This window comes from Nothoprocta perdicaria, unplaced genomic scaffold, assembly GCF_003342845.1.
Source record: "Nothoprocta perdicaria isolate Ctin4 unplaced genomic scaffold, notPer1 scaffold_593, whole genome shotgun sequence".
Classification (NCBI taxonomy): Eukaryota; Metazoa; Chordata; class Aves; order Tinamiformes; family Tinamidae; genus Nothoprocta; species Nothoprocta perdicaria.
Window position 1 is genome coordinate 3259 of NW_020455858.1, and position 21742 is coordinate 25000.

The following is a 21742-nucleotide window of genomic DNA, read 5'->3' on the forward strand; positions in this document are numbered from 1 at the left end:
GTCCTCTTACCTCCCAGTCTACTGACATCTGCAACCTAATTGTTCATTCTGCAGGCCCTGTGTTCACACCTGAAGCTGGCTTCATAATCCGCCTCCTTATTTGCAAATGCAGATCCTAAAACAAGGCTACTCCTTAATAGAGTAAAAGGTTACTCTTTATCTAATTTAAAAGGACCGCTGGTCAGGCAAAATGGTGCTTTAAAGTGCCATTGCTGAAAAAAAAAAAAAAAAAAAAAGAGGACAGAACTACAGAAACACATTTTCCCCATCACCCCTTTCCCACGCCAGGTCTCCCACCAAGTTACTCTCAACCCCAGAAAAGACATCTCGACACCCCACAAGCAGGAATGATGCAGGGTTGCCATTTCACCACTTAAGAGTTTGCAGTGCTTCATGGACACGACTCAGACTTTGCTCCCCCTGCCAGACAATCCAATGCTGCTCGGAACCCAGCACAGCCGGACTGCCCTCTCCACCGCAGTGCCTCACAGCTCCGTGTGGAAGGGAGACCCGGCAGGCCGCGGTTAACTTCCCCCGACAGGCCGGGACTGGTGGCGGCGCGGGACGGCCAGGGGGACCACGGTCACTCTCCGCGAAACGACCGAAGCTGGGGAGGAGGGGCACGTGACGTTAGGCACTATCCACGCGCCACGGCGCCCCGCTTGCGGGCCCGCCCCACCCCGTTGCTAGGGAAGTGAGGTCACGAAGTATGGCCGCTCGGTGCCGCGGCGGCTGAGGCGGCGGAGTTGTGAGGAATCCGCATCCATCCTGCAGTGGAGCTGCAGCGCCGGTGCGCCTGCCTCGCCACTGTCGCGCGGCGGGACCGAGGCCGCGATGGCGTCAGGAGCCGTAGGGCTGTGAGGCGGTAGAGCGCGAGCCGGTGGGGTGGACAAGACAGCCGAACAGGATCGGGGACAGAGCGGGCTGCCGCTATGGAGCTGAGGGTCGGGAACCGCTACCGGCTGGGCCGCAAGATCGGGAGTGGCTCCTTCGGGGATATTTACCTAGGTAAGGATGGTAGTAAGGCAAGCGCTGCGTAGAGCTGCGGGAGCCGGCGCGTGCCTTCTTCAAGCTCACGCCCGCTCCCCGCCTCGCACTGAGGTTGAATTGGGGGCTGCCCCCGGACCTCATTTCATTCTGGCCAGAGTTTGAACTAAAAAAATGTGTTTAGATGTAAGTTACCTTGACGCTGCTGCAGTAAGAGTTTAGTTTTTTGTTGGTGTCATTTGCTAATTTAGACAGTGCAGAAATCAGGACTCATGCGTTATTAGGTCTGCCTCTTTCCATTGTTGTCTTGTGACCTTGGGCATTGTCGACTTTTTCATCTATAAAATGTAGATCTCAAGGATCTCAATCCCTTCATCTGAAAAAAAAAATCAAGAAAATATTTTTAAGCAGAAACGTGGCCCTCCATATTAAATGTAACTGGGGTGGAGTAGACGAAATAGCTGTCATGGGAAGGAAAGACTCTGCTCTTCCTGGAGGCCTAAACAAATTAGATAACTAGGATGACTAAATTGGAGCTAAAAGAGAAAATCAACCCTTCACAGAGTCGTTGTATTTCAGCTGTCGTGTTGCTTGAATGTTGCCATAACATCTTAATACATACATCTTATTCTACTACTGTAATTTCTATGTGGCTCCAAAGTTTGCAGGACTAGAACTGTGTTTTTCTGTCTCTTTATGTGTCTCTCTGTCATAGCGGTTCATTACATTTGATAAACAGAGGAGTGTACAAATTCTGAAAACATGTATTTTTAAAGCACTGTATCTTGCAATGCAACAAATGTTAGCAAATAAGGTAAATGTAGAGAAACATAAATTTTATCTGCTGCCACGTAAAAACTGAACATTTTGCTTTTTGAAGTTGTGAAAAGCCATCATAAGGCGTGGAAAAAAGTGCTGGAGCTAAGGTAGGTTAGCTGCATATGCCTAGAGGATATAAAGGATGTTGCTAGCTAATGCGTGTAGTACATTAGGCAGTATACACAGTACACGAGTGCTTTGTGTTGCAGCATACAGTTTGTGTTATGAAATAATGTTAGTGAAAGCTCTACTTGTTTATGTTACTGAGATATTGGTTATCCTTGATATAAAACATATGCCTGCTGGAAATTTGAGATTTCTAGCAGAAGGCTCGTGGATTGTATAGAAGCAGAGAACATGAGTCTCTCTAAAAGTATATTTTGTGTGTCACTTCTATCTTCACGCGTAGAACCCTCACTAAAAAAAATTGCAAAGATAGTACTTAGGTGTCTTTTATTACAGAACTATTGCCATACTGCGCTCTGCACAAGAATTTCTCCTCCTCAGATTTCCTCTTCACTGACTCTTGAAACTCCTCAAACATGGATTTGCTTTTGGGACTTACTGTAAAGGCGATGAAGTCAGCAGCTTATAGAGAATTATATGCCTGGAAGATCCATCCAATGATACAGATTTCTTATTTGAGTAATTGCTGTTTCAAGAACTGAAATATAGCAGACTGTTATAGAGGCCCATTTTGTTTGCCTAACGCGATCTGACAAAACAGTTTTGAGTTTTTTTTTTTTAATCTGTCATTTTGTGTGATATGGAGCATTTAAACAATAAAAAAAAAACTATATTCAGATTGTACAGTAGGACAAAACTGCATTCAAGTAACTTTTTAAATAATTTCAGATCTCATTAATCTTCTGAAGCACAAACGGCCTCTCCAGCATCTCTCAGTGGGCTTTAGATCTGTTTAATTTTTATTTATTTATTTTTCATCTGTTTTTAGTCTCCCTGTAATTTCTTTAATGACGTTAAAGTTAAATTAAGAAGGGAAGACAGTCCACTGAGAATAGGAGGAGGGTTTTTTGTTGTTTTTTTTTTGTTTGTTTTTCCAAATATAGAACTATCAATTAATTGTTGACTATGCCAGTTCTTTCATAATATTTCCTGTTCTCTTTCGGACCTTAAAATATGTCTTCTGGAACGGAATTGTAAATGCCCCTAAATTGATTTAGTTGGAATGATAGGGTACAATAGTGGCAGGCACTGTTTTAAATAAAAGAATGGACTAACCTATTGAAAACAAAATTCAGGAATTTAGAGTACTGAATTGACATGCCTCTGTCAAAATTACCTTCCATCGAAAATGTGAAAGAGTATCACAGATTGTGAGATATTCTGTAGTCCAAACAAGGAGTACTGTACAGGAAAAAAAATAACTTGAGTAAGCATCTGTTTATTGCTCAGTCCATGAGGTCAGATATGCATCATGATGGCATTGCATTCACTGTGTTTTCATTATTTTTCCCTCGCATACATTTTCTTCAGGATGGTTTTTGGGTAGTTAACCGTTATCTAAAATAACTCTGAGGCTTCCCTGCTGATACAGGATTTTACAATCATGCTAAATTACATTATTTAAAATAAAATATTTTTATAATTCTTTAGACTTTTTTTCTCTTCACTTACATGAAGTGATTTGTATTTCACTGTTTATTTTTTCGTATAATTTATTGCTGTATTTGCCATAAAGCAAACAAAATGGTGATTGCAAAGTTATTTTAGAAATTTTGTCCAAAACTTTAAGTAAAGAAAGAACAGAGGATAGTTGTTTGGTTTACTTGAAATTATGACTAATCTTTTCCTTTCCCTCTGTTTATTTCCTCGAGACTAAATTCTTTGCTTTTGTTATCTTAATATGAAACCTATTATTTTCAGAGAAATTATGAGGGTTTATAGAGAAGTAGAGTGCTGTCTAAGGATTCTGACTCAGAGAGAGTCACAGAAAAGTTGTGGTTGGAAAGGACATCTGGAGATGTCTAATCCAACCTTCCTGCTCAAGTGGTCAGTTAGAGCAGATTGCTCAGCCACAGATAAAGGTGGGTTTTGAATATCTCCAAAATAGAGACTCCACAACCTGCCCACATAACCCATTCCTGTTTACAGTCACATTCACAATCGAAAAGTGTTTTCTTAATTCAGGCAGAATTTCTTGTATTTCAGTTTATGCCCATTGCCTCTTGTCCAGAGCGATGGATAGAGCTCTTGGAAGGATTAAGACTGTGGCCTTCAAGTAATGAATTGCTACTGTATGGAGCAGGATTTACCATGTAGATCTCACCTTAGATATTACAAATCTGCAACTATCTGTAAAAAGAGATGCATCTTTCAGGGTACCATGAGGGTCATCTGTTTGTGGCCATTTCTTTTCAGAAGAAGAAAAAAAAGCTGTTTTTGGTGCTGATCAGATCAAATCTGTAGATCAGATCAGACTCATCAGATGATATTCGTCAGTGAATGCTTTTGCCGGTCTTGGGGAGGGCAGATTGTGAGGCTAGGAAAAAGCATAGTGTCATCTGTAGGAGAGGACAAAATTAAGGTTATCAACGTTATCTGCTTTCTTCATACTGCAGAAAGAGAGGATAATGTTTTAATCCTTGTATCATTAAGGAGGAGGGGGTGATGTATTGGTCATTTCATGTTTCTGGATTGATGTAGCATTGCTCCTTTAAAATCCATCAAAATAATACATTCATAAAACACGACAATGTTAGATTGCAAAATTAAGATTTTTTTTGGTCGCTCCTACTGTTGTGACCTATGTAAGTAATCTGGGATCTGGCCACCTATTCTAGCTCAATTTGAAAGTGAACAGATAAGCTAATTTTTCAGTCACTCGATTACTGAAAAATTCCGTATGAATGAAAAACTGCAGTTTGAGGGGGCAGGTGCTTGATTCTGGGTAGCTGCCCCCAAACATATAAAATCATAAGACATCAGCATATACATGGAATATGCTGAGATGCAGAGAAGTCATAGTCTGATTCCAGGGCATAAGAGCAGTTTCAAAGGGATGTATCACCACATGCCACACCCCCGAACATTCAGTGGAAACACCTGCACCACAAATACGCGAATGGAGTGGAAAGACTCACAAAAGATGATCCCTCCCCTCCCCTCTCCTTCCTGTGCTACATGTCTAATGCCTGCGTTTTTCTAAACTGCTATCGTAGAGGTACTAGAAAATTTCTGAAGAATTTTAGGTAATCATGGCTGAGAGTACGTAACAACATTTGAATGTTTATGATGGAGAAAAAGCTTGTCAGCGTTTGCTTAGTTTCCTTCTTTACAAAGGAAATATAATCTGATTTTTTTTTCATCATTTTAGGAACTGATATTGCAGCTGGAGAGGAGGTTGCCATTAAGTTAGAATGTGTGAAGACCAAACATCCTCAGCTCCACATTGAGAGTAAAATCTACAAAATGATGCAGGGTGGAGGTAAGCCGATTTTTTTCCTTCCTAAAAAAACTTAGTTGTTCTTATGTCTTTGAGGTCTATTCCATTCTTCAGGGTTTAACAGTTTCTCTGTAAAGGCAATTCAGGGAAAAAATATTTATATTAAATAAAGATATAAAGTGAAATTAATTACACAATTTCACTGCAAATTACATAAAAATAACTCAGTAAAACCGTTTGAAATTGTGCATGAGAATATCTGCCTATAGGCGTTATTCAAAATACTTGAGCAATTGTATGGTTTTATGTAAAAATAGTGTTTCTGGCTTTTTCAGGATAGGAGCAGGACTACTTTTATGTCAAGCTGGGTATGCAGCAGTATAGTACTCCTCATAACTGGTGCTACTTCAGTAGAGATTTGCCAAGCAGCAAATACATAATAACTGGAGGAAAGACGGTAACATGAAGCAAGGGGGGAAAGTCATTCCAAATTCAGAGGGAAATGAGAGGTCTTTTAAAGTGATGTTGAAAGAAATTAGTTAATTTCTAAACTCTTCTTTAATAATAATAATATTTAGTGATTTGACTAGTGTCTGCATTTTCAGTTTTTTGGTCTGCTCCTTATTGATATCTTGGGTACTATGTGATTGTTAATATTTACAAAAAGTTTAAAGTTCAAGCGTAGCAAAATGACTAAATGTTGTCAAATGTTTAGTTGTATCAAACTAAGCAAAAAGACCATAAAGTGTTTACTGAAAGAGGAAAAAGGCTATTTTAGATCTCTCTTGCGATATTTTTATATGAGTCTTTAAATGAAATTATCAGACTTTTAATTTCAGAACATCTGAAGGTAGCATGAAATACTAAACTTGAGTGGAAATAAAAACATTCACGGTAATGACCCTTTTAGAATGTGTCCTCTGAGTCTTGAAGATCTGTATCTGAGACCTGCATAAATCAAAAATTGAAGTCCTGAATGTTTTCTTTTTTTTGTATGTGTGTGTTTTTGTTTTGTTTTGTTCCAGTGGGTATTCCCACAATTAAGTGGTGTGGAGCTGAAGGGGATTATAACGTAATGGTGATGGAGTTGTTGGGACCAAGTCTTGAAGATCTGTTCAATTTTTGCTCAAGGAAATTTAGCCTCAAGACAGTTCTCTTACTTGCTGACCAAATGGTAGGAAACTGCTTAGGTGTTCTTGTTAATAAAATATATTGAGTATATTAATATTTCATAAGAGAGATCACAACCAGTTATGTTTTCTCTTTAGTAATTTAGAGATGACTAGGGTGTATCATATTAGAGAAAAGACTCAATCAGTTGTATTTCTATAAACATACAGGGTTTCATCAAAAGTAATTATAAAGTCTTGATTTGATTTTAAAACTCGGACCTGAGCTATTTGCAAGGCAGCTATTACACTTCTCAAATGCATTTCCCCCAAGAACAGTTTTTAGAATAGGAAGTGGAATAGACAGAGGAAAGATAGAGAGAAAGTTTATCTATTGTCTTTTAAATTACATTTTGCTAATGGCTCTATGTTTAATAAAATGGATAAGGATTTTTTTTTAAGACTGTGTTTCTAATGCTTTTTAAGAAAAAAAAAAATATAATCTCTCAAATGTTTTCATCCTCTGTTGTATCTAGATTAGTCGAATTGAATATATTCACTCCAAAAACTTCATCCACCGAGATGTGAAGCCGGATAACTTCTTAATGGGCCTCGGAAAGAAGGGCAATCTTGTCTACATAATAGACTTTGGATTAGCAAAGAAGTACCGAGATGCTCGAACTCACCAACATATCCCGTATCGTGAAAATAAAAACTTAACAGGAACTGCCCGTTATGCATCCATCAATACTCATCTTGGAATTGGTGAGTTGGAGATTGTAATAAATACAAAATTTAGCGTTTATTTAGATGTTGATAATTTTAGCCATCAAAAATTGCTTTATGGATGCTTGGAAGATGGTCCCTACTCCTGGTGCTAACAGTGCATTATGCTAAAGTTTATGTTGATGAGGAGGGAGTCAATCTATGTAATTTTACAGAATTAGAATTGTAATTGTCTATGTATTTTCACGGAATTTCACAATTGTAAGAGTCATAGTTTTGTGGTGTTGGGTGGGTTTAGCGTGGCCGTACTAATCTTCCATATTCTGACATGTTTTAAGACGTCTTATGACATTGTTGTACAATTTTATGTTTTTTTCCAGTAGAAAATCAAACCTAATGAGTCCACTTTTTTATGCTGTTGTAGAGCAATCTCGCAGAGATGACTTGGAGTCCTTGGGCTATGTACTGATGTATTTTAACCTGGGCTCCCTCCCCTGGCAGGGACTGAAGGCAGCAACAAAGAGGCAGAAATATGAACGTATCAGTGAAAAGAAAATGTCTACACCCATTGAGGTTTTGTGTAAAGGATATCCTTGTAAGTTACTCTTTTGTGACACTGACTTTAGATGTTTATTTTTTAGGAGTATTGTCTTTCTATTTACGCTGAATTCTAGCTCCTGTATTAGATTGTTGCTTTTGCATCATGTAATTTTCCTAGTCTTTCTGACTTGTCTTAGTGTGTAGGCATGTCCATAATAGAGATACAGTGCTTCAAGACTGTGTTCCTAGATGATTTCTAGTTGTCCACTAGGTGTCCACTAGTATTTAATGTGCAGTCCTTGCCATGCCTTTGACATTGGTGGTTTAAGTCAGTATATCTGGCCTACGCAATGTTGTACATGTGTGCATATATGCTCCCTGATTAATTGCAACAACTGAACAACCTTTCGAGAAACTGCCTCGTTCTTCATATGTATAACGTTTTGTGGATGATTAGGATTTCATAGTCAAACTCATCTGTTACATTTTGTAGTTGTTTAATTTAGTATTGGTTGTACTTGGTTCATCTACTTTGCTCGATCAATGTCCAACATCTGTGATGACTGTAAGAAGCCCTCCTGCATCCTAGTGAGATTCCCTCAAGGCTAGTCTTTTCCTCTATTGGGTATCGTCCCTGTGTTAATAATTAGAAAGTTTTTGAGATATGTAACATCATACTTAATCTACTTTAAAACTTGTTAACATTAATTCCTATTACAGAAATTGTTCTCTCGCAGGAAGAGTTCTCTCTCTACTCTTTTCACACTCTTGGCCACCACTGATGATTTGCAACACGACTTACTTAGGAGATTGCTAAGTGTCTGTGTTCTGTTCCTCCCTTCCTATACCTCATCTTTGTGAGCTGTTAAGTAGCAGAAATGAATTTTCATGTGTCTTTATAGCAAAAGATGCTCCTCCACATCCTGAAGTTTAGTTTAAATACATTCAGAGCAGAAAAAGCCTAGAAAAGCCTTCCTTCCATTGTTGCAGTAACAGTTTTAAACCTGTCTCCTCAAACCCTAATGGACAGTCTCTTTTGGTCTTGACAAGTTGGATCCTTGCTACTTTGCAGTAGGCATATATTTAATTTTTCTGGGTATACTTATGGCTCAGAATTATAAAAAGTAAATGTGAAGCCAGAGGGGAATGGGAGGGGAAAAAAAAAAGAACTTTTTCTTTTTACAGCTGAATTTGCTACATACTTGAATTTCTGCCGTTCTTTGCGTTTTGACGACAAACCAGACTACTCATATCTAAGGCAATTATTCAGAAACCTTTTCCATCGACAAGGATTCTCCTATGACTATGTGTTTGACTGGAACATGCTCAAATTTGTGAGTAGCTGACAGATTACTAGAACTTTTTTTTTAATGGTATTTTCTGTTACATTGTTTGAATTCTTTACTGATAAGTTTTGTCTCTTCTCCTAGAAGCTTTATTGTTTAGGAAAAAGATCAGGAAATTGGAAAATGCAGGAGTTGTAGGACCAACGAGAAGAGGTTGAATGGCAACTAAGTTGTAGTTAGGGAATTTTAAAAGTATAAGGCTTTTGAGTTATTTCTGTCAGGGCAGCCCCCAGGTTAGGTTGCTGAGTTACTGTTTTTTTTTTTTTCATCTTGATCTTCAGTTCCAGTCAGTTGAAACTGTTATTAGGAATACAGCTCCCGAAACAGTAAGCATGTACATTACGTTTTGAAGACTATTCTCATGGTTGTATGAACTGAATTTGTGACAGTGTTCAAGATTTTTTTACCAAAAAAATAATGCTCTGGCAAATTACACTTAACGTTTTTTTTTAATTTTCATTATTCATTGGTATACTTACTTGTAAGTTCTGTACAAGTTTTTCACTAGTCTCAACCCACAGGGTGCAAGCAGAGCTGCTGAAGATGCAGAACGTGAAAGGAGAGAACGAGAGGAAAGATTAAGACATTCACGGAATCCCGCTGTCCGTGGCTTACCCTCCACTGCTTCTGGCAGGCTGAGGGGAACACAAGATGTAGCTCCTCCTACTCCTCTTACTCCAACTTCACATGCTGGTAAGTAGGATAGATGCATCTTGCAGAATACTCCAACTTGCAGTTCTTTTCTGATATTTGGAAAAGAGGAATTAGGAAACCCAACTTGTATTTGTCTTTAGGTATTTTTTTTGGTTGGTTGATAGTTTTTTAACAGATTGAAGGTAATGGTACACACCCAAAAACTACCAGTTGCTGCTTAAAGATTTCTGTGGTTATAGAACAAAGCCCCTAATTTTTCTCATTTGGCTTCATGGAAGCCATATAAGCAAACAGCAAGATTTCTTTTTTAAACGATCATGGTTTAATTTCATTTTTCTTACAGCCAACACTTCTCCTCGGCCAGTGTCAGGTATAGAACGAGAAAGGAAAGTGAGTATGCGGTTGCATCGTGGTACTCCAGTCAATATCTCATCATCTGACTTAACAGGCCGACAAGATACCTCTCGTATGTCAACCTCACAGGTAAAAAAAAAAATTGTGTAATGCAGAAATGAGTGAGTGGATCAAAATAATTCGCTAAAAGCGCATATTGGCTGTTTGATTAGATTTCACATTGATTTTTCGGACCTCATTGGCTCATAAATACTTGAAATTTTACCTGAATGTTTGTGACATGGCTGTAGGCTACTGTGAAAATTCCTGTACCTTGGCAGTGATACTTTGAGCTAAAATGCTCTAAGTAATGAGAAATCTTGGGAGTATGAGACGATGCAAAATCCTAGGGATACAGGTTTTTTTTTTTTTTTTTTTTTTTTTTGTCTACAGTTACATCATTTAGCTCCTTTGGTCACTGAACTTCTCTTATCAGTGAGGAAGCAAACATGCAGTCAGTTGTGAGCCATACTTTCAAATCAATGAAATGAATAGTTAGACACAGCAGTGAAGAATATGGTATAGTGCAGTATGGTAACTCAGAGTAGATAAGCCTCGTGCATGGATGATTGAAAGGTCACAGAAGACTGTTCAGTAGGGTTGCAGGAAGTTAAATGATACAGTGATTCACACCTGTATCTTGTACTGAAATTATCCTCGTTGACCAGAGTGACTTAGCAAAGGGACTTACCTTTTTAGGACTGACCAGCGATATTAAAATATATATTTTAAGTCTCTGTGCTATATCTGAAACGCTCCTTTGTCAGAACATTCACAAAGGCTTGTCTTGATGAGTCAGTCACCTGACTACTTCAGCCCTACCTACAGATTAGGGAGTCTGTTGTTACATAGGTAGACTGCAGCACTAGTGGAAGACGAGTATGTTGTGAAGACAAGTGTGGTTGTCTGTTGTTTTTACTGTAGATTTACTATGGATTCGTGTTATTCCTTGTGGATAAACATACTGTGCTGATTTAAAAAAAAAAAAAAAAAAGGATTCCTTTGCTTCTTAATTTCTTTGGCAGAATTAATTACTTGGGATGTGTTCTTAGTGCTAGAGAGAGAACTCTCTTAGATGGAAGTCAGATGAGTGTCTGTTATGCAAACTGAGGCCATAGGCTTTTTCTGGGTTTTGTTTGTTTGTTTGTTTTGTTTTGTTTGCAGATGGGTGTTATGTTCTGGCCTGAATTAAAAATGAGAAAGAGATAAGACAGTGAAGAGACAATGGCATCAGAAAAAAATGTCAAGCTGGAATTCATTCTTACTAAGAGTACTAAGAAAGCCTGCCAGAGGGTATTCATTTGTCAAAACAATAAAGAGATGATAAATGGATTTTTTTTTTTAATCAAACTCAGGATGCTTTGAGAAGGAAAGAAAAAGAAGGAAATGTGTTTCTCTCTTCAGTATAACAGGGAAAGAAATAGCACAACAAAGTATCTTATATAACGAGAAATTGAAATCAATAGAAGAGTGTTTGTGTGTACAATGACTGATGAACAGCATCCTCTGAAAAAGGCAAATTTTGCCTCTTTTCAGCCCTCAACAACTTCTCTATGAGGTGAAGCAAAATATGGGGGGGGGATTTAGCTCCAGAACCTACAAATCCTCTGTCTCGTTTGACAGCCAGTTTGCGTGGTGAATAAACAACATGATATGATTTCATTTCATTCTAAATGTTAAGTTAGAAACCTAGAACTACAACTGTGATTTTTCTTCTTGTGGCTTATGTAGGAAGAAATAAAACTTTTAAAATATCTGTAACTCTATTTCAGTGCTTTTAGACATAGCCTCCTCAAATGTGTCCAAGTATAGGAAACAATGCCATGTATGCATTTAGAAATCAGTAAATAGTCTTATTTTTGCCTGACAGTTGAGGTCTTGAACTTTGAGATGTCTGCTCTGAGGGAGAACGGTGCTACTTTTTGATTTCTAACAATTTAACTCCACCAACTTAAAAACATAGGGCTGTACTTCACATACCTTTTAAGCTGACAAAGTTGCTGGAAAAGCAGACACTCTCAGCAGTGCCATCATTCCAGCATTCATGCAAGCATATGTTGGACTGGATCTGAGAACTAATTCTGCTGTAGCAAAAGCAGAGTGGGATTTTTTGCAGGTAGCTCTCAGGTGGATTCATTCTGTTTCCCTGTGTAGCTGCACAAACGTTTGTGCTGGCACAAAGGATGGACAGTGAAGAAAGAAATGTGAGTGAACAAGTGCAAGACATGGCAAGTCAGGTTGCCTCTCTTGGCACTGGTGGCATTTTTTGCCAGTTTGAAATGTTTTTTGACACCAAAAAAGAAATCTCAGAGTGAAGATACTTTATTCCTGAGGTGATGAAAATGAAAGGGCCATAACCGGGCATAGGTATGTTTGAACTATCCATACTGAAGTGTGTGGTGAAATACCGGTTTGACATCTCTGTGAAGCACCAGGCCAGTTCTGGGCTCCTTATTACAGGGCAGATCTGGACATACAGGAGTGAGTCCAGTAAAAGGCCGTTAAAATCATTACAGGATTGGATCATCTAACGTGTAGAAAGGCTGAGAGGGACTGTGCAAGTCTAGAGAAAGAAAAATTCGGGGGGATGTTACCAGAGTGTAAAATATGTGATGGGAGGGTGCAGAGAAGGTGAAGCCAAGTTCTTCTTAGTGGTGTGGTGCCCAGTGAACGGACAAGAGGCAATGCAATGGGCACAAATTGAAATACAAAAAGAAATCCATTTAAAAATAAGTTCTGTTTTGTTTTACTGTTAGGGTGGTCAGGCAGTGGAACAGGTTGCATAGTTAGGTTGTGGAGTCTCCATCTTTGGAGGTTTCGAAAACCAGGTTATGTCCTGATCAACCTACCCTCATTGCCCCTGCTTTGAGCAAAGAAATTAGAGATTCCTTCCAACCTCAAGTATTCTGTTTTTTCAGAATTCTCTTTTGAGATACTCAAGTACAAAAATGTTTCCTTGGTGAAGTGTGCATGCTTAGTTGTTATATATTGTTATTAAGTGAGGCACGTTCAAGGGCATTCTAAGCAAATTTCAGATAGTTTCTCTCTGTTACCAATCAGATGGAAGCAAGTAGTTAGCGGGAACAACAGAAATATATACAAAGGTATTTAGTTATGCTAGGAGAATCAATTACATGGAGTTTGCTTTGTGTATTTTTTTTCCTATACAGCTGACATTTAGCTCAGTGTGTGCATGAAATTTTTATAAATATTATAAAATATGAGTAATCCAGATAGGTTTGCAGATAAATTTTTCATTCTATTTATTTATTTATTTTAACTTTTTTTATCTCAGGCAGATACCAGGTTAGAAATTTAGAGATTAAGGCCATGGATTGCCCTCTGTCTTTAGCCCTTATTCTTACTTAGGAAAACTGGAAGTACCCAAGTTGTATGGCAAGATCGTTAAGGAGAATTCGTTCCGGATAACTCTAGATAATATAGAAAATTGTCTATACCACTTCTGATGAGGAAAACAGTAAAGAACAACACCTGTTCATCCATATTCATCCCACACATGCTGGTTTCCTTTACGAGTCCAAAGTAAATACTATCACTTTAGCAAGAACTACCACGGTTCCTTTCTCAGGAAGTTCTTAGACCATGTTGCAGTTAGATAGCAGCATTTACGCTCTACTGCACAGATCTAAGGATGTCTTAGGTTAAGAACTAGTTTTGTTATTTATAACTTAATTAATTCTATTGGGTAAAATATTGGATGCCTAGGTTTGGTAAGGCAACACTGCAGCTATAGTCTACCCCTCCCATCATCCAGAGGAAGAGCTACTGTTTATCGAGATTTGGACAGTGGAAATGTGCAGAGCATAAATAAAAAAGGAAAGGTGCTTACTTGAAAGTAGAGTTCTTAAAGATGACTTCTGCACATTAACTTTCTTTCTCTCTTCTGTCCCCCCCGCTTTTTTTTAATTGTTTGGATTGGAGTTCGTATTTTTGTTACTGAAAACTAAAAGGCTGGGGATAATACAAATCAAAATATGGTATGGAAAATGATTTTTTTCCAAATAAATTTAATATTAAGCAGGGGGAAAAAAGTGATTAATAAAGGTAGCTGAATAGATGAGTAATATTCCCCATCACCAAGACATTGTTCACGTAGTACCTAAGTATCTCCTTTAGGCACATTAGCATTTTGCCCCATTAAATAATACGTGTTTGTTGGAATAATAATTAGCAGATCTCTCAAAGGGGTTGTGAAACAGTGTTTCTAGAGAAATTGTATCAGTTCTATGATGGATCCTATTTGCTATTTTTCTCAGTTATATGAAGGTGAATTTAACAGCTGAAAATCTTTTGAGGCGTGAGATGTTTGAATGATAAACGTTGCTGAGAGTTGGGCAGTCATTCAAAGGAGTTGCATTTTTTTAGAGACGTGAGTCCATTCGAATAAAATGTGTGTTAATAGTACTCTGAAATCTGATCAAGGAGTGCAGTTTGTTGATGTGGATGCTATTATCCATGGTGAATACTGACTGAGGAGGCTTTAGTGGTAATGATGGAAAGGTTGGTGTGATGTCATAATGAAAGAGATTAATGTTATCCTTGAATGCGTTCAGAAGATAGTACTAAGTACAAGTAGGAAGATTATTTCATGGCATTAGTGACACTGATGCTAGAATATTTTGTCTAATTCAGGTCTAATTTTAAGCTATTGGAAAACTGAGAGTAGTACAGAGAAGAGGCATAACAAGTGTGCTTGAGAAAACATGCTGTACGATTTAAGACTTTTGGCTTAGTATCTTTATTTTTTCCTGAAAGATAAAATACCATCTAGAGTTAGTGTAATACTATAGAGACAAGAGTTGCACCAGGAATTTAAATTAAAATGGAAAACATGCATAAGGAACCAATACTTAAAAACAATCATATTCAAAGAAGTTTGAATATGCAGAAGTTTAAACAAAGCCGTTGGACACTGAAACAAGTTTCAGAAAAACAGCACTGGATCCTCCATCTCTGTTGTCTCTACACCAAAACAGGATGCTTTCCTAGGTTATATTTGTGAGTTCAAAGTAAGCGCAAGTTACTGATTTCAGTGCAGAGGAGTTCTATGATCTACAATGGACAGAATATCAGGCCAATTGTTAGAAGATCTTTCTGCACCTAAGCTGTATGAATTCATTTTTCACTGTGTCTCCATTATGTAGTTCTAGTTTTTAAATGTTAATAAAGGTAGTAAAAAAGGCCACAAGTATTCCAGCAAGCACTATTTTGAATCAGTTCTGTCAGTCCAGACTGCGTCCTTAAAACATGAGAGTGCATTGATCATCCCAGAATTTAGTTACAGGTGAGTAACCTTCATTACCTTTCACATAAGGTTCAGTCCTGCAAAAAGCTACCTCAGTGGGACCACTCATTGCCTGCAGTAAGATTTTTTTTTTCACTCTGAATGTGGCACGTTCAGCACCTTACAGTCAAGGCTGTGTATAGTTCATACTAGTTATAGATGAATCACTCCCTCCTTGGAAGAAAGGATTACAATGCTGAAAAAAAAATCAGATATCTTTGACAGGTTTTCTAAATTGATAGCCAAAACTGATAGCGAACAACTTAAGTGTTGTGACACTTCATTGGGAATAAAGCCAACATGTTTCCAGTATCTCTGCATTTTTAATCCCCTCATGAGCAAACCTTTCTCCATGCATTCATCATCAGAGACATCATATTCTACATTGCTCTTCTGACCGTGGAATTTCTCAGTTTTCTTTGAGGAGTTAATTATCTGTTCCTTTTAAGTATTTCTTAGTATGATAGAAATATCTGATAGACATCTAAAATGCAAGCTCTTCAAAAGGTATATAGTTGCAACTACAATTTTGAAATGGATTTTTATAATCATCTTTTTATAGTCATATTTGGACAGTGGAACTGTTACAAATTGCTGTCTTTTCCCCCACCTCAGAATAGCATTCCTTTTGAACATCATGGCAAGTAGCTGTTCGTCTCCTTTCGTTGGAAGGCAGCACTGGGTGAGTGCCTCTCACTAGAAACCAAAACATTGAATGGGATGGGAAAAAAATCTTCAGTAACATCAGTCTTTGCTTCTCCTCCTCACATTATCTCATAGCTTTGCGCTGTTTCTGTGCCTTCTGATCAGGTGCTTGATGAAGCATTATTTTCTTCTACATATAAATGTCCTTCCAAACATTGAGTTGTTGCTGCTGTTCCACTTGGACTCAGCAGAACTAACAAAAATAGTGACTTAAAAAGTCACTAAAGTCATTCAGGCATCAGAGATAAAACAACTAAATCATAGCTGTTCTAGAATTACACCTCTTTCCAGAGATTTTCATAGAACTAAGTGTCATCCATTCAGAACCAGATCAAGCTTCAGAATCATAAAACCAAAATACTTTACAAAGAATTAACTGATTACATTACTCAGATGAGGCTTTGTCTTGTCGTGAATGGAACGTTCTACTACAGCATTATTATCTGTATTCTTCTCTATTCCTTATGAGCTGTCATGTTAGAAATATTCAGATCAGTTATACTAATGAAAATAATTTGAACATTGAGCATCTTGAAACCAAACAGATTTAGGTTTAGATATTTAGGCCTGCTTTCCACTGATCATTGCAGTAAAAATTTCTGCCTATTTGTGTGCAGTTTTTCAGCTTTTTAGTCCATTCTGCTTTTATCGATAGTGGGTTTTATCAGGGAATCAGTAACTTGCTGTTGGAATTCAAACCTTGATGTACTGAAGGATGCATTCTTAAATATTTCAGATATTTCAGGAGCTTCTTTTTTGCTTTGCTTTTTATTTAAAAAAAAAAAAAAGATCATGGGATTTTTCTGTTTCTTTTAAAATTTCACTATCTGCTGCTTCACTTACTCTATAAATTCTAAGCTTGCACTAATCCTGTATCTCTAATTGGTGAAGAATCCTGCTCTCTTCCTCTTTGTTTTTCTCCTGCCTTGTATGCTTGGCTGCTTGGCACAAGCTGCTTCTTAAACAGTTTGTAACATTGAAAAGATCCAACTTTAAATGATCGGTTAACATTTTAGAACCTAATAACCAGACCTTAATTTAAAATAGTATATATAATTTTAAAAGTTCATATATGTGAGAATTACAGGTTCCAGCTGCTCACAGTTGTCTCTGCATTGTTTAGCCTTTGCTATATGCCTTAGTATTTGTAGTTACTCGCAACTGAAATTAATACTGAAATTAATGACTTAGCTGCTTTGACATTTCTCGCTCCGTAAATTGCAGCGATGTGTAGTTGTTTTTTACTTTCACTGTAAAGGTGTTATTGAAATAGATCAAGTTAGGGAAACTTCTGGAATGTATTTTAACCTGGTGTTCCACTCAAAACTAAAAACACCATTTAAAAGAATTATTTTCACCATCATCTTGGGATTTTCTTTTTTTTTTCAAATATTAGTATTTATTAATTCTGTTTTTCCACATTGGTTGTGTTTTCATCTGGTTTGTTTTTTCTTGTGTGCGTGTTTATGCTCTGTTTACTTTTTCTTCAAACATCCCTTCTGACTGGAAAGGTGAATTTTCCTTGTTAACTTCCGGTAAAGGAGGAAAATACAGGGAACTTCATGTAGCTACAGGTGGGTGTGAAACATTAAGTAGTCCTTTGGATTATGGATTCACACACTTTTTGGCAACAAATCATATGAAAGTATGTTGAGAGACATTTGTATGTTAACCAGAAGGACTTGTGCTGATCTTATCTTGTTTTTGGCTTCGGTAGATTCCTGCTCGGGTAACTACCAGTGTTCTCCAGTCTGCTGTGCACCGATGAAAATTGTTTTACCGTGGAGGGCAGATAATGCATGGCTGATCTCCTATGTTGCCAATGGCTTTACTAGCAAAAATACCCTAACTTAGAGTGGAAGTGTTACAACGGGAGTTCTCCATGTGACTTAAAAGGCACTTGGAGGAACATGAACATACTCCATCAGCTGCCATTACAGGACGCTTTTGCCAGAAACCCAGTGACCTTAAAAGAACTCTGTAGTAAGAGCTGGAGAAGAGAGATGGTTTACACAGATAACTGCCTGTTATTGGATGGCCATTTTAATTCTCCCTCCACAGGCAGCAGACTTTACCCCTTTTTAGTATTCTACTGTAACTATAAAATCTTTTACTTGATTTCAGAAAATTTTTGTATCATTTTGCTAAAGTTTTTGGCTTAAGTCTCTGTAAAGAACTCTATCTTCCTTTTGTCTGATTTAAAAATGTAGAATATAAACAATCCCAGTGAAAGACTGGGGTTTGAGGGATTTAGAGTTCGAAGGCTTATCATATCTCTCTGCTTTATTTGAGAAAATGGATTGTTTCAAACTTTTCTTTTTCTGGGTAAGGTCGTGTTTCTTGCACTCTGAGGCTGGTTGGTTTGGAGGGAATTGCCAGTAGAAAGCGAATGTTGCCAGACTCTGCAATGAATTGATATGTTTACTTTAACAACTACTTGTTCAGAAAAAATTGCCTTCTGTTTAATGCCAAGACCCAAAATGGGATTATGAAGTATTCTTGCTGTGAAATTCTGAGAATTTTCAAAACTTAGGTATGTACCTTATTTGATTCTTAATCATAATCAATCTGTGTATTTCCAGAATCATTAGCCATCAACTAGGAATGAATGACATAGCTTGTTTAGTTGTCCAAAAAAAAATTGCAGATATTATGGCAGATGTCCTTCAGGAATATAGGATAATCTTTATATTGTTCATTACTGTAAAAAGTTCCCAAAATTAGATATTTTGTCCTAATAGTATTTGGAACAGTATCAGGAGTACTGTTTTTATTAATATCACTGAAGTTATAGGAAGTCCTATGCTGGAAATGAAAGTAAAGTACATATGCAACTTTTGTTTGAAAAGTTAGCTATTTCAAGAAACTTTTCTCTGCTTGAAAACAAATTATTTAATGGCTTATTTGCCTTCAAAGTTTTATTAAGAATAGTATTTATTGTTCAAAAGTTTGCAAGTTCTTCCCTCTCTCAAAAATCACATATTAAGTATTCCTTGGCTTTCTTCAGAATTTTTCAGAACATTAACTTCACAGTTAGATGTACTCCAGGTCTGACAAAAAAACTGTTTGGGAGAATATAGTGGAATAACGTAAGAGTTTGATCCATAAATAAGTTTGCATAACAGATTTCTTTCCTGAGTTACTGTAATCTTCAGCATTTTAGGCATGTGCACTGTCATTTGAACAGTTCTACACTTCACTGTGCTTTCCTTGTAAATATCTGTGGTTAATATGTACTGTTAGAGGGACTTTCAAAGGCAGTCTCTTTATTCCCTCTGTATCTGGAACATTAGATTACTGTACTGTACTTAAATGTTGACTACAGATTTCTAGACTTGTACTCAGTTGTGGGCAATTTTTGTCCCTCATAATAGTCAAATTCCATCATGTGAAGATATAGTTAGACTGTCTGTATAAACCTGTGTATTGGAAACCGGTAGCTCAGAGTACTTCATTTGTACTATCACTGTATTTGTGTACTTTAACAATTGTGTAAATACATTCATAATGACTTCTACTCTTCCTTGGTGTAACTTAATCATGATGAATCCTTCCTCTTTCCATGGTGTAATTTTGTTTACCTTTTTAAAGGGTTTCTGTACACATAAAGAACATTCTCAATTATGAACACTTGAAGAAATTGTGGTAATATAAAACTTTCACTGAAGGGTTTTTGCTAGTCACAGGATACGGCTGTAAGGGTACACAAGAGGGAAAAAAAGAAGGCATTCATTGCTTGTTTCACAGAAAGTAAGCCTTTTTCTCTTTCAAGGTAGTTTTTGCTTGTATGGATATTGCTTCTTTTGCAGAAGTCTTCTTGCAAAGGCTTTGTTTTACCAGCCAATACATTATTTTAGTAAGAAGATTAAGAAGACAAGAATATTTATCTTTACCTGCAGTACCCTGTTTAAAATCTTTTGTTCTTGGCACATAAACCTCAAAAGTTTACAAAATCTGAGGGCAGAAAGGCCTTCAGGAACCCTTTTGGTCTCTCTGATTACAGATCTTTGAAAGGTGAAGATTTATTATTTTATCCCCATAGTTTTCAATCAAAATTGGATATGTTCTTTTATGTGGAAAATCACCTGTGCTGCAGTTGAAGATAATGCTGGTGTCTGAGTGTCTGAATTCTATGTGATACAAGTACCTTAAAAACAGTTGATAATAAATCCTATATTTTAAAAGATATATTGATGTAAAGGGATTTAGAGAGTCTGTGTATTCACTTGTTAACTTCTTGAAAGTATTTGAAATCTCCCTTAGAGGAGGTCATGTAGAATTTAGGGGCTTCTCATCCTTCATTCTCAAGTGGGGAAAGGTATCATAAGCACAACTGTTTGTTTTCTTGCTTTCCCTGCACTCTAGACCTCAGAATGGCAGCTCCTCTGTTGACACTGTCAAAGGTAACACTTTCAGAAATGGAATTTTTCAACACAGATCTTTGCAGTGAAATTAAGGATTTATGGATACATCAGTGGGTGGAGTGTTTGTGTTCTTTCTGTAAAGAATGATCCTTTACTTTCTGTAAGAGAATGAAAATCCCTGTAAATAAAAAAAAGATATTTTTGTTGTTCTTCAACTTGGATTTGTAAAAGTACCTTCTATCATCTAGCATTACTCATTTTGTGTATATAAAATACTGAGTGAAAACAACATTGATGGTTTTCTTTTGATAGTACTGAGACATATATTCAGGAATCTAGGTTTAACTCTGTTGTGAGGAAGTGTAATGTACCATGAACTTAATCCTGCCATAACAAAGTAATTTCTTAAATCTGTGGAATGAGACAGGCTACTAAGTTTTTCGTTAAAAGAGTGCAGCATTTCGTTATTATGAACATTACATGTCCCTGTGATTTATTTAAGTACCTTTTAATGGTATTATATGTATACTTCTACATAGAAATGATTTTTATGAACCATTCGGTACCATTTATTATCATTCAGTATTTTCATACTAGGAAAGTGCTCAAGAGGGCTGATCTTCAGTGAGAATCTGTTTCACAGCAAAATACTGCTAGCCTTTTTCAGCAGATAAGTGCATATGACTCTTGCTTTATGACTCTTGTTCCAACATGGGGTCTTTTTTGTTGCTTGTTTGTTTGTTTCTTAAGTAAAACTACTATGTTTCAGTTCTTTGGACCAAGCCCTTGTATATTGCAAGCAGATGTACAACTTACAGCAACTAAGGAGATAAGTTCTTTACCTATGATATATGACACACAGAGTCAACAAGAACAAAAAAAAAACCCTTCTTTTAATGTTATGTTCTTCATTAATCTCGCTTATGGGCAATTTCCTGACTCGAAATATGTAAATTTTAAAGCATTAAGCTCTTGTTGGTTGTGTCTGTTTCCTGTGATGAATCCAGGATACTTGGAGGAATAAATAGAACAGGAAATCACCTGGAGTGTTATGAACTATGAGGAAAGTGTTAGTTCACATCCCACAAATGGACACAACATTTGGTCTAGTTACAGACCTTATCTTGCGTCAGAGCTGCAAGTATTAAAGATGAAACAAATATGCATTCAGGTGGATGTTGCATGGTACTGGTCTGTTTGTGTCTCCCTTTTGGAGGCAGTTGGTGTCTCCTTAGCAGTTTTATGACCACCGCCTTTCCTAAACAGATGAAAGACTGCAGAATACCAAAAATTTAACTTAAGGGTTTGGATCTAAACAGTGCAGAGACTAAAGAAATACTGTAACAAAACAGACAAACAAACAAAAAGATTTAAGAGTATTTCCTTGT

General features: G+C 37.1%; 1 protein-coding gene across 3 annotated transcripts; it reads left to right on the top strand.

Annotated features, from left to right (window-relative positions):
* The first annotated feature begins 695 nt into the window (after positions 1-695).
* On the top strand, positions 696-20269 carry CSNK1D (casein kinase 1 delta). 3 transcript variants are annotated; one of them, XM_026049128.1, is made up of 10 exons: positions 696-1008; positions 5144-5254; positions 6238-6386; positions 6858-7086; positions 7472-7642; positions 8773-8921; positions 9455-9626; positions 9931-10070; positions 15901-15967; positions 17708-20269. In XM_026049128.1, the coding sequence occupies exons 1-9, from the start codon at positions 933-935 to the stop codon at positions 15931-15933; spliced, it is 1230 nt and encodes a 409-aa protein (XP_025904913.1). In that variant the 5' UTR covers positions 696-932; the 3' UTR covers positions 15934-15967; positions 17708-20269. The 3 variants fall into 3 exon arrangements, with proteins under 3 accessions (XP_025904913.1, XP_025904911.1, XP_025904912.1); XM_026049126.1 differs by lacking the exon at positions 15901-15967 and having other exon boundaries at positions 709-1008; XM_026049127.1 differs by lacking the exons at positions 15901-15967; positions 17708-20269 and adding an exon at positions 11145-11308 and having other exon boundaries at positions 709-1008.
* The last annotated feature ends 1473 nt before the right edge of the window (positions 20270-21742 follow it).